Raw genomic sequence first — 27,793 nt, 5'->3', positions numbered from 1 at the left:
TTTGTTTTTTCAATTTTTTTCTCAAATCTTAAGCACTTGCTTTGGCAAGCATATTTTGAATTGCCTAGCACCAATTCGCTGCCCACTAACTGTATCGTTGCACATCGTCGCCGTCGGCGTCTTCTCCTTTTCCTACTTTTTACAAATTATTTCTAAAATTTTTATATTCTCTTTTTCCATACAAACATGCACCACCCTACCTACTTTTGTCTGCATGCATGTCGCAGTTGTACATTCCTTGCTTTACTGTTATTTACTTTTCCGCCGGTCGGTTCTTGAACAATTGATCCACGATACTCTCATCGGCCAGCGTTGAGATGTCGCCAACATTGCGATCATTCAGCGCTACTTTGCGCAGCACACGACGCATTATCTTGCCGGAGCGTGTTTTGGGCAAACCGGGTGCATGTTGTACCACATCGGGCATGGCGAATGGTCCGATGCGTTCACGCACCAATTTCTTCAATTCCGAGACGAGTTTGGCGTCGAATGTTTCATTCTCATTAGGTGTTATGAAGCAATAGAGGCATTCACCCTTCACTGTGTGTGGTCGCGAGACGACTGCAGCTTCGGCTACACGATGATGTTCGGTAAGCACTGATTCCACTTCGGCTGTGGACATAAGATGTCCAGAAACGTTAAGCATGTCATCGACACGTCCGGTGATCCAGAGGTAACCGTCGGCATCGCGGCGTGCACCTGAAAATTAGAGAGGAATTATTGAAAATATGAATTAAACCGTTATATTTACAGTATTTTTGCAAAATAATAATTTTCTAAGTAAAAAATTCGACGAAGTTCTTCCTACAGATTCGTCTAGCGATATTAGGAGTTACAGATCTTTTGATTGGTGTAAAATTGTAGTTAAAGAAGTCTCATTTTGCTTTTTAAATCGAAACGCTCTCATAGCGTGATGTATCATGAGTAAGGTTCAAAGACTGGTAGGACAAATTTCGCATTTCTTTGAGCAATAGGAAGTCTAAATAAGGAACTGTAAGTCCATGAGGCTTTTAATGAAAAGTTGTCTATAAAGATCCACTTTTGAACTGTGTATAAAGGTGAGGGATCTTCCAGTAAAATATCGGCAATTTTTTATTTGTATATCACGTGAAGTTCGTTTAGTAAAAAATCTAAATTTGGATCCACATAGATCAAATTGAAAAGATTTGACGGTTGTGTTCAGCTGGTAATGAACTTAGAAGATTTTGTCTTATCAATATGGGAACACTACAAACAAAGATATCTTTCCGAACAACAAACAAAAAACTATATTGAGATCTGTATAGATCTCTTAAGACTCTTAAGAATACCTGGAAAGTATTTAAGAGGTTATTTCACCCTCGAAAATTAAAATCCGCAGGGAGAAATTCTGACCTTTTCTCTGGACTCTATTTTTAATCATCGCAAAGAGATCAAATTGTGAGTATAATATGTAAGCATCTATCTCATTAGGTCAACATCCCATGGAAGAAAAGAAACAACCATAAAGGTTCCCGGAACAATAAATGAACAAAAAGGGTTCTAGTGCCAGACGTACTCAGAAATATAATACTAAGATGCAATAGCTGTCATTTTGGAGTTTTTCTGAAAAATCAAAACCCAACTCACCATCTCCAGTGCAGTAGAAGCCAGGGAATTTCGAGAAGTATGTGCTCTCAAAACGTTCATGATTGCCAAACAAAGTGCGCATCATACCCGGCCATGGTTGTGAGAATACTAGGTAACCTTCACCTTCGCCCTTGATTTCAACACCACTCTCATCGAGTAGCGTGGGCTTAACGCCAAAGAATGGGAATGACTGCAAAACAAAAGAAATTTACATTTAAACTTTTTATGAAAAAAAAGCCGCAAGAATAACCTACCGCTGAGCCCGGTTTCATTGGCGTAGCGCCGGGAATGGGTGTGATCACGTGACCACCAGTCTCTGTCTGCCAGAATGTGTCAACAATCGAGCACTTCTCTTTACCAATATAACGATAGAACCACAGCCAAGCTTCTGGATTGATGGGCTCACCCACGCTGCCTAGTACCCTTTAACAAAAAAAAACGACCATTAATATATTTTTATAAGCTAAACCTAAAAAATTTCTCCGAACTCACTTCAAACCGTTTAGATTGTGCTTCAAAACAGGTGCTTCGCCGAACTTCATCAACGCACGTATAGCTGTAGGTGCGGTATAGAATTGTGTCACCTTATATTTGTCGATCACTGCCCAAAAACGATCATTATCCGGATAGAAGGGTGTGCCCTCGAACTGTAAGAATTTATAAGAAAAATCAAATCAATCATGCGCAAATATTTCAGAGATCCACAACACTCACCATCACCGATGTAGCGCCATTAGCCAAGGGTCCATATACCACATACGTGTGTCCGGTGATCCAGCCAATATCAGCTGTGCACCAATAAATATCACCTGGCTTATAGTCGAAGACAATTTTGAATGTTGTTGCCGCATACAACAAATAACCCGCTGTGGTATGCAAAACACCCTTTGGCTTGCCGGTGGAACCGCTTGTATACAACATGAAAAGTGGATCTTCAGCCTCCATCCATTCGGGGTAACAGGCTGGCTCCTTGTCCTCCATCTCCTCATGCCACCAGAAATCACGATCTTCCGTCCACGGTATATCCTGTTCGACATGATCATCAGCACAGGGTGTTACACGTTTCAAATGTGACACCACAATACACTTTTCCACCGTGTGACCCATCTCTTCAACCTTTTCCAAAGCCACATCACAGAGTGCCTTCAGGTACAATGGTTTCTCGCCACGCCAAGCGCCATCAGCGGTGATCAACACCTTTGCCTGGCAATCGAACATACGTTCCGCCAACGAGTCGGATGAGAAGCCGGCGAAAACAATGGAATGTACAGCACCGATGCGGGCACAAGCCAACATGGCGATCGGCAGTTCAAGTATCATCGGCATATAGATGGAGACACGATCGCCCTTCTTGACGCCATGATCTTTAAGTACGTTGGCGAAGCGACAGACTTCTTCCAGCAATTTACGATAGGTGAGACCACGAGAATAGTCGTCGGGATGATTGCCTTCCCTGAAAGAAATGAGTAAGGAAAAGAAATGGCGTGTTAATGAGACTTGATAATAGATATCAGAAGTTTTCTAAATATACTCGTATAACACTCGTTAGTAAGCCGTTATATTTGTTATGCTTGCAGTACGTAGTTAACAGCGAAATAATTTCCTCTAATGAGAAGATAGTACAATCTCATCAGATATTTACACATGTTATTAAGTGTGTGTGTTCAATTGCCTTGCCGTCAAACCGTAAAATATTTGTCGCATAATTTTTCTTGGTGATTTACTGCTTGTCAATATGATTACGCCGCGTATCTCTAAGTGACGGTGATAAACTAAAATTCATCAGATCATAGCATTCAATTATCAGTACGCTTACTAGCTAGCTCTTTTATCTAGCCTGTCCGTGACTTAGTAATTATAATATGCTTGGCTTAAATTTCGCTGCCAATTAGACTAACCGCACGGCATAATTGATAATTGACGATTTATGCTAAAGCCTACATAAGTTATAGAACGCTTGCATTTATATAATTTATATGCTGAATTATGATTTGAAGCCTTTTACTATCATTTCCGGCAAGACCATAGGCTGAGTGCTGAGTTATGATTTTCAATGCCCTTGAAAGTTTTTTTTGAATTTAATTTTTTCAATGTTGCTTACAGAACGGTTGCTTGGTAAAGGAGTTAATGGATTGAGATAAATTAGAAATATTAATATACATATGTATGTAGATTATCTGATCAAATTTAAGCCGGATTGGGAAAGAAAAATACTTAACTATATTTTCACGTGTTTCCATACAAATCTTTATTGTCATCTTCAAAATAGACTCCTGAGCCAATACAAGCCTGTAATAAATGCAATTTTCCAAACACTTGTTATAAGGCTCATTTGGGCTGGCCGAGTGCCTTGAGCGAATTTTAGTTTTTTCAGTTTCGGCTCAATTTTTTGGAGCCCTTTCGCTTGATTTTTGTACAGTTTGGATCTCATATTCTTAAACCGACATCTGGGAAGCAGTAGTGATGCGTTTGATTAGTTTAGGGTCCTCAGCTTCTTTATCAAGCATCTATTTTGCAACCACTACTCGACGTCGTTTCAGATAATTGGCTCGCTTTCTACCCGAGAAATGAAAATCGTCACGACAGCACCATTGAGGATTTCTTTTTCAACTCTTTCATTGGAGAAATTTCTCTGGAAGTCTATTAATAAAAATATTTTTGCTATTATTAAATTAGGTATTTCTTTTGCAAAATGTCTGATGTCTTGTGACTTGGAAACAACCGGGACATTTGATTCCTTTTGCTCCGGAAAGTATTTGGTTTGGCTACATGCCGTCAGTATTTAAGGATTCGGGATCAATTCTTCTTTATTGCAGTATATACCTATTTCTAGCTTTTTACCAAATCTTTTCCAATTTTTCAAACCGCCTCTTGACACGTTATATTAACGCCAATTTCTTTGAGAGACTTTGTTTGTCAAGAATACCTTAGTAAGGCAGTATCTTATCAACATATTTTACTACACGAATCAGCTATCCGAAATCTTAAGAGTGATGCATGATAGCTTTTATAAAATTTTCCAGTACTTGAAAGTTCCGTCTTCGGTCAATGAACTTTACTTTGCGCACAATGAATTCTCGTTATCTTATGCTTCAAGATTCTTGGCAAACTTTGTTTTTAAAAGGAGAACTCCTAATACTAACTATAGATTTAAAAAGCGATTTTTATCTAGAAAACACTGGTACAAAAAGCGTCGTTTTTAGAGGGTAGAGAAAGTCCATGGCAGGTAAATATCACTTGTTTCAGACCAGCAAGATCAGCAAAGATTTAATCAGAAATCAAAAACGTGAGAAACGTTCAGGAAATTCGTTCAACATATCACCTTGGCTAAAATATGATATTTCATGATATGCGTATGGGCACAAATATTCTATATATGTATATGTATCTATATAGAGATAAAGATTTGTTCGTTAGCTTTTGAGATATCTGAATAAAATTGAATATGGAGGGGCATTGTGGTATTCTGTTGATAATTTGTCGGAAGCGGTCAGAGCGGACAACTTTAGGAGTTTTAAATAAGGAGCTACAAAAGTAGACCGATAGGGACAGCAAACGATGCCATAATTTTTCCTGCTCTTTTGACATTTCTCTTCAGTAAGGTTTGTCGGAGTCAAAGGCCTCAACTTAAAGAGGGCTACATCCAATTTATGGTCGTCGTAATCTTCCTGTCAGATCAAGCATTGCGCGTCTAGTGGAAAAATTTGAATGCACAGGCACAGTAAAAAAAAAGAATGTTCCCATGCCAGTGAGACAAAAAAGTGAACGTAGTGTCGAGAATATTGTTGCCGCCAGCGCATCAGTTGAGGAAGACCCAAATCCGTCTCAAGCGTTGGACATCTCTTTTCCGTTATGGCGAATTTTGTGAAGAGATCTTAGGCTCAGCAACAACTTGAAAATGATCCGGATTTTCGAAAAATCATCTTCAGAGATGAGGCTCATTTCTAGCTGAATGTCTTCGTCAATAAGTAAACATGCGTTATTGGTCACGCAGCAATACACACGTGCTTCATGGAGCCATGGGGCCGTTCTTCTTCCGTGATAATCAAGACTGGCACGTTACTGAGAATGGGAATCGCTACTGATCAATGATATTCGAATATGTTTCACACGAATTGGATGATATAGACATGGACAATCCAACAACCACATCGAACAGGACGACGCCACAAGCCACACAGCGAATGTCACAATCGATTTATTGAAAACCAAGTTTGATGAACGTGTTATCTCACGAAATTACCCAGTCAATTGGCTGCTTCGGTCGTGCGCTTTGACGTCGTTAGACTATTTCCTGTGGGGCTACGTCAAGTCTATGGTCTCTGCGAACAAGCCAGCGACGATTATGAACTTCGTACGAATATCGAACATGAAACTGCAGGAGTATCGGCGAATTTATGCATGAAAACCGTCGACAATTGGGTTCAGCGTCTGCAAGCGTGCCTGTGGTGGCCATGAAAAAGAAATCGAGTTCCATACATAATGGCATCGAACGAACACTCACAGAAATAAAGAATTTCATTGATAGATTTTTTAGACTCATAGTCTCTTGGGCAAAGTTGTTCAGCATGATCCGTAGAATATTTCCCGCATAGAGGATTTTATAGAAAAAAGTAAACGAACACACGTACGTAATAGAAATTGTCTTACGTTATTTGGGCATACGCACAATACGGATACTCACTGCACGTCGTTTATTTCCAGACGCTTTTTTACGGCATTTTTATAATAGAATTGAATACAATCTTAAAATATACGAACTCGCATCAATTATATCATACATTCGGCATGCAAACCGCCATAACACAGGAGTACAGAAATAATTTCAATTACATAAACTGGTTCACCAGTACTCATAACACAAAATAATCACTCGAAGGTTTAATTGTTTCTCTTTTCACCTTTCACAAGCGCCTTATAGCGTGAGCAGTGCATTTTTCTCAGTGTATCACCACCTGATGCATACAAAAGTATTGTAAATTTTGCTTTTAATGCGTGAAACCCAATTGCAAACTGTTTAAATACACCGCACACACACACACAATCAAGTTCTTACAAATATATATACAATATATTTATACTTGAATTTAAATGTGAATTAAAATTCCAGACTTTCGAGAAAAGGCAAACACGAGCGTTTTATATTACAAACATACCAACATACCTACATACTTATATACGTATGCATATACGGTACTTGCAAATCGAATTGAATAAAATGAATTGAAATGATTTACAATTTCACTAAATACAGTTATATTGCATTTCGAAAAATACTACACGCCAAGGCTAAAAAGAACTGTGCTCCAGCGTTGGCTGGCGTTTAAGCAGCAACAATATTTCAATACAATGACTTGCTAGCAATTTTGTATTTGGCGCAACCCTTGTACATACATATGTATGTATGTATGTATAGATATAGTATGTAAAACAAGTGAAACAAAAGCACTTAATAGAAAGTGTTTGTTGCCATTGTGCAATTTTCAATTAAAGGTCAACTGCTATGACAACACGGATTAGCAGAAACAATGAAACGTGCTCTGTCGCAAGGCGAACGGAAGTAAATTTTGCAAGCGGTTAGTTCTTTAACCCATATTGATTGGTAAAACACACCAAAGTCGATAAACAATTATTTGTATACATTTTACATATTATTGCAAACAACATGTCAAATTGCTTGCAGAAAAGGCCGGTCTACTTTACGCTCTACATATAACCTCAACGAATTGTTCGTAAAAAGTGTGGTGGTTTCTTCGTGACAAATGAAAGGTCAAATCGAACTTTCGCTTCTGAAGCAATGGAATTTCATATCATTCCGAATTGACGTGTCTATGGGTAGATATATGGCACAACAATACAAATACGTACTAACTATGCCAGGTGAACAATAAGAAAATGCGTTAACTTCAGCTGGACCGAAGCTATGGTATACTTCCCTTCACAGGTGCACTTCTTATAGCATATATACATATAAAGGGTATCAAAATATCCTTATTAAAATTTTGATTTATCAGTTTGCTTGGCAGCTATATCCTATAGTTGTCCTATGTGAATTATTTATGTTAGGTTAGATGGCGGATCTAGAGAGATCGCGTGTAGTCCTTTGCGGAGCCATAGAAAAGTAGAACTCATGTGTTCAAACTTATAAATTAGCAAAATACTTAGTAGCCAACACAAATTTGCACAGACGTTTAATTTTCGTACCCGCCAGTTTGGTGGGATCTCTGAAGGTATGCGCACCCAAGAGCTTAAGTCTTGACATCCTAAATGCGGGACAATCAATAAGGAGGTGTTGAGTTGTTTCCACCACATTTTCTTTCGTACAGTTTCGGTAGATGGCGTATAGTAAGGTTCCCAGACTTACAGCATGGACTCCAATAGGGAAATGGCCTGTTAAAAGCCATAAAACTAGGAAGAGGCCAGCCTTACTGAGGGCAAAGATATCATTAGATCTCTTGCGATCGATCTTGGGCCAAAAGGTTTTTACGACAGCGCATGTACCGATGGGGCCCAGCGCGGGCCAAACTCCCACGAAACGCAGCTATCTATTATAGTATAGAACACAAGAGGATACGGAAGCACCGACCCGGTCCTATTCTACTGATAGCGGTTCTAGGGTCTTTCCTTGCTAGCTGATCAGCTTTACAATTTCCCGCGATTCCGCTGTAGCCTGACCAACCCTCCATGAGCTGTTATTCAAGGCTAGTATCGCCGCTCCGCTATATGAGAGGATGATTACATCTATGAAGGAGGTTGAACTCCGGAACAGTAAATCTACTGGTACCTTAATAGCTGCAACCTTGGATTGGAAGTCTGAAGCTGGAGTTGATAGAAAACTCCTGAAAGTAAGCTTGCAACCTTTCCTTCCCAACAAGCTTTCACTCATCCATAATGAAGCTCACTACCCCTCTTCTTCAACTGCTTCTTCCCACCTACAACTCCCTCGCCGGTATATGGGCAGAGAAGAAGCCGCCAGAGTTCGGTTTGGCTACTCCATGATCCAAGTGATCCAGTATGATGTCAAAGTGTAAGAGGATTTCCGAGTATTCAGACATGTCTTCTTTTAGGAACCCAGATTCTCTGAGTCCGATAGCAACTTTCGCAGCCATACACCTTCCGACGACGTCTACTTGTACTATGTTCAAGATAGTGTTAACCAACACACATGCGGATAATCGCCGCCGAGTGTCTTTGCAACTGTGGTCTTTTCTAGAGCAATAGAACATAATAGGCTTGACTATGGTGTCGTATAACCAGAGCATCACTTTCGGTGAGAGACCCCACCTTTTGCCAATGGGTCCTCTACAGCATTATAAGACAATCGATGTCTTTTTTCCTACTTTTTGATATTCGGCTTCCATGTTAGCTTCCTCTCCACGATGACGGATGTCTTCCATTTGCGGCGTAGACCTATGCCAAATTTCGTAAAAACATTTCGTCAAATAAAAAGGTTTTCTTTACATGTACTTGAGTTCGATCAATCAGTTTGCATATCAGCTATACACTATAAAGGTCCAATCTAAACATTCAGAAGTTAAGCCACTTTAAAATCCCCAAACCTGGCCTAACTTTGACAATTTATTCTGAGAGTAAGCTAAAATCTTCGAAATAGCCTTTTTCAAAAGGATCTCTACTATCTTATCTGATATACCCTGAAATGCGTTTATATGTAAGGTAAGAGTGATTTTGGTTTCCAACTAAAGCTCAAGAGCTTGTCAAACGTCTCAAATATTTTTTTTACATTAGTCGAGTTGCTTGAGGGGTGCAAAATTTGAGGAGAACCACTGTATAAAAGGAAAGGATGTTGTTAATACCTACAGAACTTAGACTTATTAAGAAGGTACATAGTGTAGATGTTCCAGGCCTACCTGATTCGCTGTAACTATTGTCTTAAGTGTAATGGACTATTATAAGTATATTTAACTTTGTTAGAGTGTCAGGTGAGAATTTACTCATACAAAAAGTTCGCATACTAATATTTTGGAAGCCAAAACTAATCTAAACTGATGTCACCCAATTAATAATTGCACTTGAATATAGATATGTGATGAATCAATATTTTACGATACCTCTGAAGGTAACTTTCTTAATCGCCTGTTAATTATAAACAACGTCCCATAGACTTTTTGCGATTAAAAAATCAGTCGGCAAGATTGGCAAAACGCAAAATGTGTCAACGTTACGTTACGTATGCAAGCAAAGTTCGCTTTGAAATGTGAAATGAAACGTGTGGGCAAAAAAAATAAGTAATGTTCTATTAATAATGCTGGAAAGTGCAAAAAAAGCGGTATCTAAAAAATCAGACGAATGAAATAGTATTGCTGAGTAATTTATGGCTAATAGACTTTCATCAAGAAAATAAAAGCAAGCTAAACCAGCTACCCATATTTTTGAATGTCCAACCAATAGAAGAAAAAGAGCAATAAAATCTTTATAGACCCACTGACGACGCTCAGTCTACAATTTCTAAACAATAATACATTTGTATGTACATATGTGTGCATATACTTATATTCATGAGAACATTTAAAAACAACAAAACGTATACGCTTATTTTTATATAATTATATGCCGCTGCAGTTAATACCCCTTAATCTCTATTACGAGTTAATGCTAATGCTTTAATGATTTACGCCGCCCACACAAAGATAACTTAAATTGGTGACGAAATATTATTTTTTTTGAGTGAAACTGTAAAGTGTAGATTTGTATCTAAATGTCGTCATATCTTTATGTATGATTTGGGTGTTTTGCTTAACACTAACTAAAGTAATTTTAGAGAGTTATTGATAACTTGCAAGCTTCTCTTAGAGGGCTCTACGTGCTCTCAAAAAGCTTGTATAGAGGCATACATCGAGCACCGAAGTTAATCGCTGTTGTGTGAAGTAAATACTGACATTTAATATGATGAGATCACCTACGTTTCTTAAACGCTTCACCTCGGTTTACCTTTCGACCTTTTAACCACCTTTTCGCACTGCACTACTATTTAAAAAGCCCCTTGCTTGAAAATATTTTAAAAGAACTGTTGAGAGTGTTGGATGAGAACAGTGATCACTGCATCATGAAATTAATACTTTCTAAAATAGTTAGTAGTATTAGTCAATTATAATAGCTTAAGCTTATACGATGGCTGAAAAGTTCATATAGTAAGACTTAACTATCTCAATAAAAATCGCAGCTATCACACAATTGGGATAAAAGGGAAGTTTCGCGTATTCATTAACAAAAATATGCTGCTGATTCCAAAAAATGGCTTAATAAGTGATTCCCAGACTCTGTATCAGGGAGACATCCATTCGCAAATGATTTGTTAATTATTGTACAGGCCATATGAGCATCACAGACGATGGACCCATTAGAAGACTGAAAGACGATGGATGAAAATATGAAAAAAAATTACAAAATTATTTCGAGTGTCTGTAAAATGAAGTTGAACGCTATAAACGACCCTCTGAAGATATCAGAGAGACATGTTGAACGAATCTTTCATAAATGGATGTCACCGTGCAGTGTTTCGAGTTTTTCAAGCTCATTAAATCAGGTTATTTGCATCACCATGAGACAATGGGTGAAACATGGCTCCATCAATTCACTCCAGAGTTCAATGTACAGTCATCAGAACAGACTGCGTCCGTTAAAGTGAATATAAAGTGTGAAAAAATACAACGATCTGCTGGTAAAGTAATGATTTATGTCCTCAGATCACAAGAGAATACTGGCTAGAAAGGAATTAGTTGCAATGAAAAGTTAATCGCTGAATCTAAAGCCTGTCTTAAGCAAAAAATCAAATCGTTTTCTACTAAAACAGTTTGAAGTTATCAGAAAATCGCTCTTTAGTGCAAATACTTTTCAACCTGTTGGGTACAAATTTAATATCTATTAAATGTAAAATTTTTAATAGTCGTTTCGAATTCCTATAGAATTGTATTCTATAACTTGATGGTGATTTGCCTCAGCGCCATTACAAAAGCTGAACAAATATTTGCTAATTTTATATTTATGTTTATTTAAAAATGTGTTTATTTATAAATCTATCGGCATACATACATATGTACAAAACATCAATAAAAGTAATGCAGCTCAAATGCACCTTCGATGTTCGAAATCTACAATGGTATGTACATATTACATTTAGTATGTAATCAATTGCATTACAAATATTTGTTTATAAAATTATCGTGTTTTTAGCGAATCAATAATTCTATATATAGGAATGTATATCTACATCATCATACAAATATAATTGCCGCAAATAATTAACACCTTTTATTAGGCCATATTAATTTTTACATCCGGTATGCAGCGATAATTGTATATGCCTTTGAAAAAGCTGTCGGATTTTATAGTGCCTTTCAGGAAGAGGAGTGCATCCAAACTATTACGAAATCTTAAGGGGTTACATTGGTTTATGGGTTCCTAAAAATCGATTTTTTTATTATCTTATAAAATACATCTACAACATCTCAAGAATATTGTCTTAAATTATCAAGTTTATTCGATTATTCGTTTCGGAGATACAGTCATTAGAGCTTATGCGTCGTTTTTAAACGAGTCTTTCTCGAAACTGTGTTTTTGAAGTCGATTGGCAAAATTTCTCGAAAACTACTCAACCGATCTTCATGAAAATTTATACAGATCTTTGAGATACAATTTTTTTTTTCAATTAAAACTATTTAAAAAAAAAGTGGCTAAATTTTCACTGAAACTTTCAATGTTCTATAAAAATGTCTGTCAAAATCCAATTTTCATTTTTTTTGTACTTCTTCGTCCAAGTTCAAAGTTAAGGTTTTAACTAAAAGGCGTATTTTTTCACTTTGGGTGATTAGATTAATAAGATTTATACAATTATTTTCAAGCCTCTCTGAAATGTGAATTTTTCCTAAAAAAACAATTTTTTTGCGAAGCCGCCATTTTGTCAAAAGCCAATTTTTCACCAGTTCTTCGATCCTTACCTGTTGAAAAAATATTGCTTTTTGAAGAGAAAAAATGCGGTTGAAGCAAAAACTGAGCTTGATGACGAGTTTCACACTGCCCCAGGAAAATCAACTATGCTAAGTTTAGACGTGGTGAAAAAGAACCGAAGGCGGTGAACGCGGTAGATAAGCAAAAGAGCTTTTTACCGACGAAAGCATCAAAAAGAGTCTAAAAAATAGTTTTGTATGACCGTTAAGTGAAGTTTTTGGAAATAGCAGGCACTCTAAATCATATCATTCATGAATATTTTGGTATGAGAAAGCTGTCTACAAAGTGGGTGCCGCGCGAGCTCACCTTTGACCAAGAACAACGGCGAGTTGATGATTTGGAAACTCGAGTTTTTGCTTCGATGACAATAGATGAAACATGGCTCTATCATTTTACGTCGAAGTCCAATCGATAGTCATCTGAGTGGACTGCACACAATGAAGCAGCTCCAAAGCGTGGAAAAAAGCAACAGTCGGCTGGCAAGGTTATGGCGTTCGTATTTTTTTTTATTGACTATATTGAAAAAGAGAGGACTACCAACAACGACTCTTATAACTACATATAGCTTTATTGGACCGTTTCAAAGACGAAATCGCTGAGAAACCGCCACATTTGAAAAAAAGAAGTGCTGTTTCACCGTGCACCGTGTCACGAGTACGTGAAAACGATGGCAAAAATTTATGAATTGGTTCTTCATCCACCGTATTCTCCAGAACTGGTCTCCAGTGAATATTTTCAGTTCTCAGATCTGACAAGATTGCTCGCTGGTAAGAAATTTTCGTCGAATGCAAACATGATCGCCGAAACTGAGGATTATTTTGAACAAAAAACAAGTCATACTGCAAAAAGATATCGAAAAGTTGGGAGAGTCTCTTTAATCAGTGTATCACCTTTGAAAAGAACTATGAGGAATAAAAAAAAAAAATTTTGCCAAAAAATGTGCTTTACAACGGTAGGCCAGGGACTTTTCAATTGACTTGTTATATATACTTATACATATATATTTTTCACATACATACATATATGTATGTATATTATCAGATTTTTCATAATTATATCTCCAAAAGCTGCGTAAAATGTATTGTTTATACGTAGAACTCACGTGGTTCTCACTTAAAAAAATTGTGAATTAGTCTTATCAAAGTGATATAGCCGTCCAACAAATGTGCGCATACATATGTATGTATGTTTGTATTTTCCCGCCACGCGCAGGCCAGTGGAAAGCACAAGCAAAACAAACAGCTTTTACAACAGACTTTTGATAGACACACTTAAAGGCAAGCAAAAAATGGTGTTCCTTCATTACCAAGCAAAACTGATATTTCTATGCCCTCATATATATATACATACATATGTACATATGTTTATGCATGACTGTTTGAATTGTTATGAAATGTTAGCGGATCAGCAGTTTGTTAAGAGAGTTTCCGTTTGCCTAAAGAGCTTTGTGCTTTTAATGAGAAATTTCACTTTACCGGATTGTTGAAATCTCTCTCGTGTTAATGAAATTTGTTGGCTTTGCAGAAATTCAGCTATTCTGACTGATGTGAGTAATCAAACAGTAAAGGAAAAAAAAACCGGCTTGCGTACTATATTTGCTCATACATATTTATTAGACAAGCCAATACTCACAATATGAGAATACCCCATATGTATGTATGTATGTTTATAAATACATATGTTGTAGAGTGGAGATGATGCGGCTACGCTCTCCAATTGGCTGCGAAGAATGGGGCGATTTTGATCGCGTGATTCGCATGGCGACACTGCCGGCGGGTAATGTTTAATGTTGGGCTTCACGAAAGAATTACGTTTAGGTTAGGTGAAGTATCGGAATATGTGTTTAACTTGTTGATATTCTAGTTTAGGACATAAATTTCAAGTAATTTTTGAAGTGTCGTAGAAATGGCAATTAATATTTTTAATTTCCATATGTTTATAAGTTATTTTATGATATTACAAGAATACAGAAGAACATCAAAAAAAAAAAGCTAAAAATTTCCAAAATTAACAGCTAATGAAGTGGGGTTCCCAAAACAATTGTCGCTGTATCCGGTACTGCGGAATAGTAGGAAAAAATTTTTACTCAATGGCACTTTTTTATACTTTTTGACTGTTTTTAGAATCTTTGTAAAAGTAAAGTTTTTAAAAAAGATGTTTTCAAAGAATGGTAGAATACCCATAATTTGTACACATTTTTTATGCACTCAAATATATATTTAATAAAACCCGAAGGAGAGAAATTCGATTGCTTTTAATCTACACCGACAATATATTGTCAAAGAATTTTCCATATTTACGTTTTAAAATCGATCAAAAGTGAACTCTTAAATACTTTTCAGAACTAACCAGTTATGTTTAATATATTTTACCGGTATAAATAAAAAAAAACCCTCACAAGAAAAAAGTGAAAAAATCTCTCATTTTCAACTGCAGCGATAGCCTTTGAACTATACTCGCTTTGCCTTTGCCATAATCTTACAGTTGCACACTTAAACCCAATTTCACCAAAAGTCTAAATCATAAAATTGCATCTAATTAATTGAGATTTTGCACTTTTTAAAAAATACTTAGGCTGTTTATAAAAAAATATTGTCTGTAGGCAGGTGTCATAAGTGCTAATAAAAAATCTTAAAAGTAAGCAAACAAGTATTTGTAAAATCAACACTGCGACTCTCGGAGATTTGTTTTACCGATTGCCGAAGCACATTAATGTGGACGAGAACGCAGCACTTCAGGCATATGAACATGTGAAACATGTTAACAGTTGTATGTATGTACGTACACTGTGTTTGCTGTCTGAGCTTTCGAGCACTTTGCGTGTTTTAGAAATTTTGTAGAGTAATGAAAGGTGGCCTGATGTGCAAATTTAATAACATAAACACAAATGTGCATACATACATACATGCGTGCATGTTGAGAAGTATTAATGAATTAAAATGATTTTACAATTTTGAAAATTATTGAATTGCCACCGCTTAGCCAGCAAAACTATTAGACCTTTTGTTTACTTACGGCATTCTCAGTCGATTAGTAATTGATTAGCTGGGATTTTAGTTTGTGTGTGTATGTCTGTACTAGGCATTAGCTTGGTGGAAATATACTGTATAAGCAGATAGAAAGTTTTTAGCTATAGCTGTGTTTATTGTTGTAGAGTAATGAATTAGACTACATATACAATGAATCGACCAAAAACTGGTATAAATTATAAAAATTGGTATAATAAAATAAAAGCTTTCTTTGATTCCCCGAATGTTGGAGAATAATGAACTGAACGAGCTATACAATGAACAGACCAAAAAACTGGTATAAAATTATAATAACTGGTATAATCAACTGGAAGTTGCCTTCGATTCGCCCAGCTTTGAAGAGATATGAATCGTAGGATATATACTATGAATCGACCAAAAACTGGTATAAATTATAAGAACTAGTATAATAAAATAAAAGCTCTCTTTGATTCGCCGAGTGTTGGAGAATAATGAACTGAACGAGCTATACAATGAACAGACCAAAAAACTGATATAAGATCAAATATCTGGTATAATCAAATAGAATTTGCCTTCGATTCGCCCACCTTTGGAGAGTAGGAAATGAAACGAGCTATACCATGACTCGGCCAAACAACCGGCATAAATTATAAAAACTGGTATAATAAAATATAAGCTCTCTTCGATTCGCAAAGTGTTGCAGAATACCAAATCATGCGAGCTTCGTTATGAATTGACCATACACAACTGGTATAAAATTATAATAATTGTTATAATCAAATAGCGGCTGCCTTCGTTTCGCCAAAGGTTGGAGAGTAGTGAATCGAACAAACAAATGGTATAAATTATAAGAACGGTGTGATCTAAGGTTGCAGAGTAGTGAATCGAATAAATAACTGGTATAATCAAATAAAAGCTCTCTTCAATTCATGCAGAGTTGGAGAGTAGCGAATCGAACCAGTTGTCCAAACAATTAGTCAATTGTATTGGCATTATTTTTAGGTTAGATTAGAGTTTTGTCTATAAAAAATTGTAATTAATTTTTAGAGCACACCTAGTCAAATTTTAATTTTCTTCAACGGTAAATCATTGATAATATATTGTAGAGAAGAGAGAAGGGATCGCTGTAACAGTAGAGGACCTTATTTTTAGTTCTTAACCCACAAAGTCAGATTAAATGTTTTTCGATTAAATGCACATTCTTTTTCGATTTATAATTAATATACAATGATAACGAGCAAGTGTATTTACCAGAAAAGTATTTAAAAAGTATTTATCAACTGCGAACAATAATTTAGTTTTCAAGTTCTCATAAATCTTCAAACCGCAACCAAGCAAAAACTCAAAGCAAATCTGATAATCGATAGCGAATGTAGGCGTGTTCGGGTGTTGACTTAGTATAACTGCGAATACCGTAACTGAGTGTTAAGAGGTTTTATGTACTTTTATTACACATATTAATGGATTTCGTAGGCGAAATTATTTTCCTAGTGTAAATATGTATCTAAACATTAGCAAGAAAATTATTATATTACTAATTTATTATATTACTAATTTCTTACTTAAACATTTAATAAAATAAGTTCTAAAACGGTGCAAGGTATGCAATTTTAACACATTTTAATAACATATTATATAAAATCTAAAATTTAATTTATAACCTGACGTCAATGGCTGTTACTAATTACCTAATTATTAGCTTAGCTGTTAGACACTCTAACGTTTCGAATCCGCTTAAGTAATCATTACCGTAATCTTAGATTATAGAATTTATACTTTTTTACCGGTGAAGTGTTTTGTCTATGTTTTATCACCTTACTTTATGCCGGCATTTCATTTGTATTCTAAAAACATGCAGCGAAACGCAATGTACGAGGTGTGTTCAAAAGGTGTGGCTGTGAAATTAAGCGGGTTATGAAAAATTTAACTTTTTATGTATTTTTTATTTGAGCTTGGCGATTTTCTCTTGTAAATTAATGGTTCAAAGAATATCCAACGGATTTTGTGGGGTCTCCACCAAAATTTCAAGAACTGGTGAAAACTTCGAAGAAGTGTGAAAATATATGAATTTCTGCTAAAGAAGTTGCTACAAGACAGGAACATTTCAGTGGATGTGTGATAAAAAAAGATGTACTTTACTCCAATCAAAGGAATTGTTGCTGCAAAATGAGGTTTACGACTACTCAAATTTGCTCAGAATTGTTATAACTGTTAACGAGTTATGATTATGTGGTTATAGCGTCAAAACTGAATGCTCTACATTTTATATATCTATTCCTATTGGAAAATTCAACAGATCCACGACCAAAGAATACGTCAAACTCGAATAAATATCTAGGTTTTTCTTACTATTCCGTTGAATATAGTACTCTAGTATATAGAGAAACTAGTTCACAACAACATATGTATGACAAAAAGGAAAACAAGCACAGCGAGCCTCTGAACCCTTTCCCTTTAGCTTCCGGTAGGTGAATTTCCGTACGCCTGTCTACCATACTACTGCATCGTAGGGCCTTACAATAGCTGTGTAGCACCAGAGTATGAGAGAGAGAGAGCCTCCACAGGTTGTGCCGAGTATCTGCCTACACACATATTCATAAAGCATTGCTAGTTTTTCTCGCTCTTTCTTTCAAGTTGTGTTTCCACAACAATTTGATGTCCAAGATACTCGGTGCGGTCTTTGAGAGAGAGTTGTGTCCCATTCAACGAAGAAAACTCCCATAAAGGACATACATTTTGTGCTTTCTTGTGAACACAAGCAGATCTGATAACTCCGGGTTCAACCCCAGACCCGCTTGCAAAGCCCTATTCTGGATTGTATTAAGAGTGGTCGTCATAATACTGTTAATGGTCTGTACACTCGTTATAATGATGCCAATGTCGTCCGCATATGCCATAATCTTACGAGCTTTTCCTACTAAATCCCATAGCAATTTATTCACCATTAATTTCCATAGAAGCGGAGATAGCACTACACCTTGCGGAGTAACTCGACAGATCTTCTTGGTCATTTTAGCGTCGTTCAATTCTGTTCTTATCCGTCTAGAAGTCAAAAAGCTTCTGATCCAGCGTTGTATAGCAGAATCAATACCTGCTGACTGGATCCTATTTATAGATAGATATAAGAAAAAATTAAAAATTTTTCGAGTTACAGGCGATCTTTGACGGCTGAAAAAGCGTCCTTCACAGCTGTAGTGATTCCGAACTGTTGCTGCAACTTAAATAAAAATTCCCTCCTGAAATATAAATATGCCCGTCCAATGATCTATCTATTTGTTAGTGATCGGATTATTTGTCTCCCAATAACCATTTCAGCAAATTCGAAAAATATTGTATCGAAAAAAAAACGTGTTTAAATATAAACTGATGAAGCTGATTGAACTGAGCGGCTACACTTTAAAAGGCTGTAACTCTAGAACTATTTGAGTTATCGCTTTAAAATGTGTATGCTATCGAAATATGTAAATAAGAATTTTCTATCTCAGTGGATAGTTTGCTGGGTCAACATGAATATTATTATATAGTACATATAACCAAAGAATTAAAAAAAAAAATAATAATCAACTTACTTTTCGTACACACCTATTTTCCATTTGCACATAATTATACATATTCACACCTATATTTTTATTTTTCATTTTATTCATACTTCCAGTCTAATATGTACATATGTATTTATTGCATTTATAGTCACACCATTTACAGTATCCACAAGTGCAAGTATGCAGAGTGCATTTACGAGACATGTCTCTGACTAAATCAAACATAGAGATACATTTGAGCAACATTTTATTCAACAATCACTTCGTACATGTATGTAAGTACCACACATACATATTTGCATAATTTAATTGTGAAGAATTGTCGTCACACAAATACAAACATACAAGTATTTACATTCATATTCATAAAGTCGCTGCAATATCAGCACTTATTAATGTTTGTAGAGTAATATACGAGGGTGACTTGAAAAGTCGTTAGTGTTTGTTTCTCAAGTTTAACCAAACTGTATTATCCATAACCGGTTATGGAATTAATTTAAAGAAAATTATCTTTTTGCGAAGGCTTAGGGCAAATATTGGCCTGCTTACTAAGAGTGAGTGGCATATAAAGTATGATAGACTTACTAAAAGGCGTTTAAATTAAAGACATCATCAGTTAAATATACAGAAAATGGATCAAAGTTATCCAAGAAGATAATGGAGATAGTTTTTGTGCTATTTTGAAGCGTCTAGAAAGCTCTTTTAATTCGGAATTAACCTTAAAAGTTCCAACACAAGTGTTCCCAGTTCAGTGGTTCATTAGACAAATATTTGAACTGTATATAAGCACATATATATAACTTTAGAAAAATATACATAAATAATTAACAAAATTGCGTTAAGCGAGCAATCAACTGCACCCGCTGTTTATAATTCTCCAAAATACTTTATACGTTAATAAATTTAAACATAACTACATACAAACAATACAAGTATACTATAGAAACACGCGTAAAAATAAGTGTATAAATATATATATATTTACTCGAATATAATTATCTGTTGAAAATATAGTATATACTCTTTCTCTTTCATTGTGAAGTATCAGAAAGTATCAATTTAAAGTGATAAGAGGAAAAAGTTTCTTGCAAAAAACTCATTTCGTTTGCAAAAATAAAATTTGTAATGTGTGAGAACTCTTATAGTGTCACATAAACAAATACATACATACATATGCATAGATACTTATATATGAAAATATACATATGTATGTTTGTAATTGTTATATGAATGCATTATCATGTCGTTAATATTTGTGTAAGCCAAGTCGCAGACATTATCTAATTAACACTCATTATAAAAGGGTCTTCGTACTTAAACTAAACTTAAATATTGTAAATGCCTATCATTTATTTAAATACACTGCGAAAATTTAATATAGCACACTATTTAATGTTTTTATACTCATGCAACATGCTGCTATAGATTATATTAGTTTTTTTCACCGAACTGTTGGTCAAATCACCTAAAACTAAGGGAGTTAGATATAAGGTTATATATGTAAATAAATACAAAAGTAAATAATCGGGTTGACGATAAAAGTTGAAATCCGGGTGATTGTCTATCTGTCCGTCCGTCTGTACAAACAATAGTTTTAGTAAAAATTAAGATATCTTAATGAAACTTGCTACACGTGTTACTTTGTAATAATATGAGAACGAGAGAATACTAGCCGAGCTCAAAAATGGACAGTAGGCATGGCACCGCCCACATTTCGGTGAAAAGGCATAACTGAGAACCTACTGCACGCATATCGAGCAAATGTTGTATATAATGTAATTTTGACATTCTTAAGCTCCAGTGCGAAATCAAACGAAATCGGACTAAAACCACACCTACTTCTCATATGACCTAATTTTAAATTCCACTTGATTCCTTTTCTAGAATTCGTATTAAGCACTAACTGTATAAAACTTTGCGCGAATAGAGCGTTTAAAGTAGACCACCTTATGTCACAAATTTGTCCAAATCAAAATTATTCAAGTCCTCATACACCGAACATGTGCCTAAGTTGACTTTTTATCGAAACTATCGCTCAATATCTGAGGTATATTACAGAAATTCGACGAAAATTATTTTCTGATAATAATATGCCCGTGCGGAAAAAATGGTTTCAATTGGATCAATAATTTCTTTATCCATATAATATCTAATTTAGAGATTTTCAAACTTCTGGTCGACTTTATGCGTGTTTTTCTAATAACGGTTCGTGCCTAAAAAGAATTAAATCGGTTGAAAACTTGCCCTAGACCCAATATAACTTACAAATATTATGCAACTGAAAGCATTTCCCTGGCTTTGGTCCTGTTAAGTTGCAAGAGTATGAAATGTGCGGTTACAGCTGTAGCCCTAACCGCTTCTTCTTTGCTGGAGTATTAAGCGTGAACGGAGAATTCTCTCAGGTGAACAGAATGAAGGTCATCCTTTTCCTCTGCTTTCACCGGCCGTTGCTGAACCGAAAACCTTCAAAGATTCAACGAAACAACTCCGACATATTCGGTTTAAGGGTTTGCTGAAGTCTAATTGTAGCTGCGTGCAGGCGTCGGCCTTGAAACGAAAAGCTCGCTATATAAAAGTGCATTCACCTTTATACTAGTTACTTCCCTAGCGAGGTTGTGCGCTGGGTTTGAGACCCGTCGTCTAGAAACCACTCCCAATGAAAAGAAAACAACAGCCTCGGATGAAAGTCTTTTCTTACTTATTTAAACTAAAATGTGAAGCCGTCAAGTGTTTACTGATAGAGAGTGTCAGACTTAATATGTCGGAATGTGCACTTAAGAGTAAATCTAAACTCCTTATAGGACTTATAACAACTGATCAAATATGATCCGGACTGACAAAACATTTCATTCCCACTTTAAATCATTTAAAATATAAGTACTTCTTGTGTATCAATGCAAGTATGTCAGTATGTCAACGATTAATGCAATTTTCTATACACTTGTTTCAAGATTCCGTTAGGATGGCCTTCATGCCTTCATGCCTTCAGTTTTTGAAGTGTCAGTTTCAGTTTTAACTTTATTGCTAGAAACTTCGACAACGTGGATTTACGTTACAAGTAATGATGCATTTGATGAAGGTATGGTCCTAGACTAGTACCAAGACTCAACGTTGCATTAGCAACTGAACTTCCCTTAACATATCTTCAATATTTTTAACGGTTCCGTAGACGTGATTCCATTGCTGACTCAAAATTTCCAACAAACTCGTTGTTAGATTTTTTCTCATGGTAAAAATCGTCAGAAAATTGTAAAGAAACAGTTGCCAAACACACACTAATTGGCATAGGAAAATCAAACTTTCCACGAACATAAAAAATAGTTGTACCAATCAAAGAATAACAAATTATCAATTTGGTTTACGCTCGTCAACGAACTAGTCCAGTTCAAATTTGATCAGCTGATAGCCTTCAAGCTTCAACCGTTTCAGTCGGATTTCATTTCAGAAATTCATTTAATTTCATTCATTAACACAAGTTAATTTTGCAAAAAACGTGACTGTAAATATTTCTCACACATTTATTTGTTGTTTAGCTATTTATTGAGCATAGTTTGTCGGCTGAATCATTATTACAATAAGTGCAGACATTTAATTTGCATTTGTACGAGTATTTTTTTATCCAAGGCAATTAGATATGTGCATTGATTTATAAATCTACTTATGAATTCTCAATGCATTGCACTTATTCAATATTCTAATAACAACCTTTTATAATAAATAACTTAATTAAAATAATTTTAACGCACTTAGGCAGCACAGAAATAGATTAAGGAAATGCATAAAAAGGGCATTCCCAATCGTTTATCGTGTAACGGCTACAAATGAAAAATTTTCAAATTTCTTTACTCGTCATTCGTGTGCTCCAATGACTGTCAAAGTAGGAGAAATTGATACGGAAAATGACAGTTGACTTTGTTGAGAAGCTCTTCTGCGCAGAGAAGGGTTGCTGCTGGAAAAATTTCTGCCAGAAGAAATCAGGGAGTAAAAAACAGCTGTCTGTATATTTTTTTAGTTTTCGAATAGTGAAATATTGATATTTTTCTCTTTGACAGTTAGTAGTTTTCGATTATCTAATAATTTCCTTACGGCTCTTTATTATTGGCATACTAGACATAGGAAAATGGGGGTAATAGGTTAAGTAGCAGCAAATTTCGCCGCTACTGTATTTATTTTTCCGCATTGTTGTGTTAAAGCACAGTTTGAAAAGCTTTAAAATACGTTCACCTCCAATACTTAAAACTCAATATTAGTAGCATTTTAGTATTATTGCAATACAAAACCAGTTTTCGAAAACAAAGTCAAGGGAAATTATTGACAATGGCGAATTGCACAAAGCATAGGAAATGAAAAAGAATTCAAATTTCCATAAAGTGAGTTTTTTCTTTTGAAAGCAAAAAATAAACAAAAATATATGCGACTTCGGGTCAATTATACATACTATATTTTCTTGTATTTATGCATAGTAACAATAAGTAGAACACGGCGCAATACCTTATAGGAAAACTGGCACGAGCAATTTCGCCAAATTTATACCAATAAATGTTTTCGAAAACTGGTTATGTGTGACTTTATATAGTACTTCGAATATATAAAGTGTTTACGAAAAATATAAAAAATTAAAACAAATTAATTCCACAATGATTTTCATTTCAAATTGTCGACTGCTGAATAGACGACGATTTGGTACTAGTTCGGAACTAGTCGAAAGTGCGAAATAGTCCAAATTATTGACAATATAAATTGACAACATCGATTACAGTATTCATTTCACAGATAACTAAGTGAATCGACCCGAACTTATAATGATGTTCGGTGCAGAAGAACCGAACCAGCTCTAAGCTAGAGAATTTTCCTGCAAGGGTTTTTAATTTTGAGTATGTAAAATTGATTATGCAATAAAATTTCTGAAGTTCGTAATAATTGCAATGGTATGGCAACTTTGTAAAACAATCAAAACATTTGAAGCATTTTTATCAACAGAACACTTGAGATGATAATTGAAAATAATAAGTTAGTGGAATAAAATTAACTTGACGAGCTGAGTCGATGTACGTAGCTATGTCCATCTGTCTTTATATACACTAGTCCCTCAGTTTTCGAGATATCGACTTGAATTTTTGCAAACTTCCTTATCTCAACAAGGAGTCTCTCATTTGTTGGAACCGCTGATATCGGATCACTATATCGTATAGCTATCATACAAACCACTGATCCAAAGCAAGTTCTTGTACGAAAAACTTTTTTATTTCACAAGATATCTTTACGAAATCTGACAGAAATTATTGTCTAAGGCAACGGTATTATCTCGGAACAAATTGTTCAGATTGGACTACTGTAGCATACAGTTGCCATACAAACTGTTCTGTCAAAATCAAGTCCTTATATAGAAAACTTTTTCATTTGACAAGATATCGTCTCGAAATTTGGTATGGATTATTGCTCAACACAACGCTACAATATTTGCAGAAATCTTCTATATCGGATCATTATAACGTATAGCTGTCATACAAACTGTTCGATCGAAATCAAGACCTTATATAAAAACTTTTTTATTTGACAAGATATCTTACCGAAATTTGACATGGATTGTTGTCCAGAGCAACGCTATATTATCTGAAGAAATCTTCTAGATCGGATCATTGTAACGTATAGCTATCATACAAACTGATCGATCAAAATCAAGGCCCTATAAAAAACATTTTTATTTTACAAGATATCTCCAGTAGACTTGACATAAATTATTATCTCAAACAGTGCTATAATATCTGAAGAAATCTTCCAGATCGGACCACTTTATCACATACATAAGTGTCATACAAGCAGCACGATCAAAATCAAGTTCTTTTAGTAAATGTCTTTATTTCTGAACAGTATCAACCTTTTCTCATGTTTTATTAACAGCTAAACACATTTACTTGAATTATTAACCGCAAATTGCATTCTCACGTAAGAGACAGAAGCACTCTCAAATTTTATGGTAAATTTTAATAGCTTGGCTGTCTAAAACATATCAATGAATCACTCCCAAAAGGTTTATTCTACATTAAATTAATTATATAGAGAAATTAATTATGTAGAGAATTCAAATTAATTAAGTTCAAAGCAGACAAAATACGTTACATAACAATAACTTGTGATTAATTTCGAAGAAAACGCATTACGGTTTAACTTTGTTGTGTTCAGTGCCCTTTTTTGCTGTCAGATTCATAGCATACATATTAATATGGTAGTAATATACAATATTAAAAAATGCTTTACGATTTTCGAATTAGTTTCGACAGTAACTATCGCTACTACCCAGTGGAAGACGCCTGACACTTATATAATTTCACTTTAATGACATATAACGTTATCTTAATATAGTAACGAGAATTTAATTACTCTTGAGAATTTTCAGACACATAATAACATAACTCGACTTAGTACTTTTATCCAAATAACCTGTAAATGACATACTGCTAATAAAATTTTCAACCAATTCGCTTTGCTAGTCTCTAATGTAAGGCATCATCTGCGAGAAAATTACTTTATCATATATATTTTGTCTTTAAATAATAAATTCTAAGGAAAGATGATAAAAAAATTAACTGGACTTTATTCAAAACAGTTATAATCTTAAAAATCCTTTTAGCACATTTTCTATGGAATTATTTTTTTTAAGGTACCAACTGCTTATGTATCGGCTGAAAATATTTTAGTTGCCTAGGAAAGCTTAAATTCATTGCTAAAGCCAAATAACTTATTTTGTCAAAAGTACGCAGAATTTTGTAGATGTACCGTTAGTGATACTCCTAGAAAGCGCATTTTCAGAGAAATAAAATCGTATGCAGTTTGATTTCGTAAAACACGGCGCTGATATAATCAAACAGCATGTCTGAAGCACTTACAATGCCTTTTGGTTACTTCAAGTAATGCAAATTAAGCAATTAGAAATAAAAACCCTAAAAAACCGTTAAAAAATCGTTTAGTCTTCACAGTAAATGCCACTTTTTTCATTTTCTCGCCTTACGCTCCTTAAAAATTAATTAAAATCCTCAAGTTTTTGTAAAAAGGCTAAAAAGTGCATGCTTTCTTTAACGTAATCATCTTCTAAGAACCGTTATGTAATTGCATTTCAATACAAAAATATTTTGTATGCCATTGTAAAGCGTAATTGTATATCCAATGCAAGGCCAACACTATACAGTGCTTACAAAACGATTTCTTCGTGACACTTAACCTATACAACGGTACTACACTTTACCTATCCGCGCCGCATAAGGACATTGTGCGGACAATAATCCGCCTGACCCCGACAAACGTAACTCACATTGAGAGATATGCGATGGTGTGAAAGCTTACGCCAGCAGCCATACACTCTACACGCGCACAACTACTCATACACATACACGCGCATATTTACCTTAACATACACACATAAACCTTAACATATACACACACACATATACTCTACACGTGTCGCAGGATACGACAAATTGCAACGAATATCCACTTTGTTTATATCGCCTGCGCTTTACCTTCACAACTCTCATATACTCGTGTATGTGTTCATAACAACAACGCGAAAAATCGATAATTACGAAATGTAAGCACAAAAGAGAATTTGTTTAAATTACTATAGACTTTGTTGGCGCTCGTTATCCTTGCGCAAGCAGAATCAATGCTGCATTTGAAATGCGTCATCATCTGATTTCTTACATTTGCCTGCCACTTTTTCTACATGCTGCTTTATCTATTGTTTACTTGTACATATAAATATTTACTTTCATTAATATTTATATATTTTATATAAATTTTTTATTATTGTTACATTTTGTTTTTATTATAATTACATTTATATTTATTTTTTTATTATTATTGCATTTATATTTCTTTCTTTATTATTATTTTTTATTTTATTTTCTTTGCTTATTATTTTTTTTTTTAATATTATTTTCTTACTTTCTTTCTTCATTTACTTATTTTTTTCTACTTGTCATTTGGCTTACCAGTAATAGGCTATAGTGTCGCCCAGCCCGTTGCGTACATTGCGATCTAAAAGATTATAGCAAATATTTGTGGAAGCACCTTCCATCCATTTAATGGAAATTGGTCCTTTGGTTATATTAAAATTGTATTGCAGGAACTTTTTTGGATCGGCTGGTGTTTCCCAATGAAATTGTTTGGCTACGCGCATCCAGAATTCCTCTGGATTATCCAATGATTCCTCATAGAATTTTCTATACTCAGCCATGCTGGATATGTAGGCATCACGGCTGATTGCCGGATTCGGATTGTAAATTGATTTTTCCGATGGCATTGTGATAACGTTAAGTTGCGCTGATATTTTTCAAAAAAAAAAATATTTATTTTTTAGCTTACACTTTTCTATTTTTTAGTTATTTTAACTTTTGTTTGAAAATAAGGCGTTTTTTAATTAAAACAATCAATTTTCCGCTTGAGCAGTCCTTATTAAAATAATAATTATTTATTTCCTTTATTTAAATTTGTATTTTTTTTTAATTATTTTTTTGCAATGTGATTCCTTTGTGTCAGCAATTAAATAATCGCGTTTGGGGTCGTTGTAACGTTTGTTATTATTATATTACAAATACTATGTATTATGTTTTGCCGTCGACTTCCGAGCTTATTTCTCACCACCGTCCAAACGGATTGAGCGCTACGCGTGTACTGAACTTGAATTCCTCA

General features: G+C 35.0%; 1 protein-coding gene across 1 annotated transcript; it reads right to left on the bottom strand.

Annotated features, from left to right (window-relative positions):
* LOC105227980 (acetyl-coenzyme A synthetase) lies at positions 1 to 27,793 on the bottom strand. The gene is made up of 6 exons (XM_011207567.4): positions 27,094 to 27,793; positions 2,323 to 3,061; positions 2,101 to 2,255; positions 1,863 to 2,031; positions 1,609 to 1,798; positions 1 to 699 (listed from the first exon to the last, which is right to left on the bottom strand). The coding sequence occupies exons 1-6, from the start codon at positions 27,402 to 27,404 to the stop codon at positions 254 to 256; spliced, it is 2,010 nt and encodes a 669-aa protein (XP_011205869.2). The 5' UTR covers positions 27,405 to 27,793; the 3' UTR covers positions 1 to 253.

The sequence above is a fragment of the Bactrocera dorsalis genome, chromosome 5 (genome assembly GCF_023373825.1).
Source record: "Bactrocera dorsalis isolate Fly_Bdor chromosome 5, ASM2337382v1, whole genome shotgun sequence".
NCBI classification, from domain to species: Eukaryota; Metazoa; Arthropoda; class Insecta; order Diptera; family Tephritidae; genus Bactrocera; species Bactrocera dorsalis.
The sequence above is the reverse complement of the archived record's forward strand: the minus strand, read 5'-3'. Positions and strand labels throughout refer to the sequence as shown.

Coding starts and splice junctions, on each gene's coding strand:
- LOC105227980 (XM_011207567.4), bottom strand. CDS start 27,404: ATGCCATCGGAAAAATCAATTTACAATCCGAATCCGGCAATCAGCCGT. Junction 3,062..27,093: donor GACACTATAGCCTATTACTG/GTAAGCCAAATG, acceptor CATTTCTTTCAG/GGAAGGCAATCATCCCGACG. Junction 1,799..1,862: donor CAATGAAACCGGGCTCAGCG/GTAGGTTATTCT, acceptor TTTGTTTTGCAG/TCATTCCCATTCTTTGGCGT.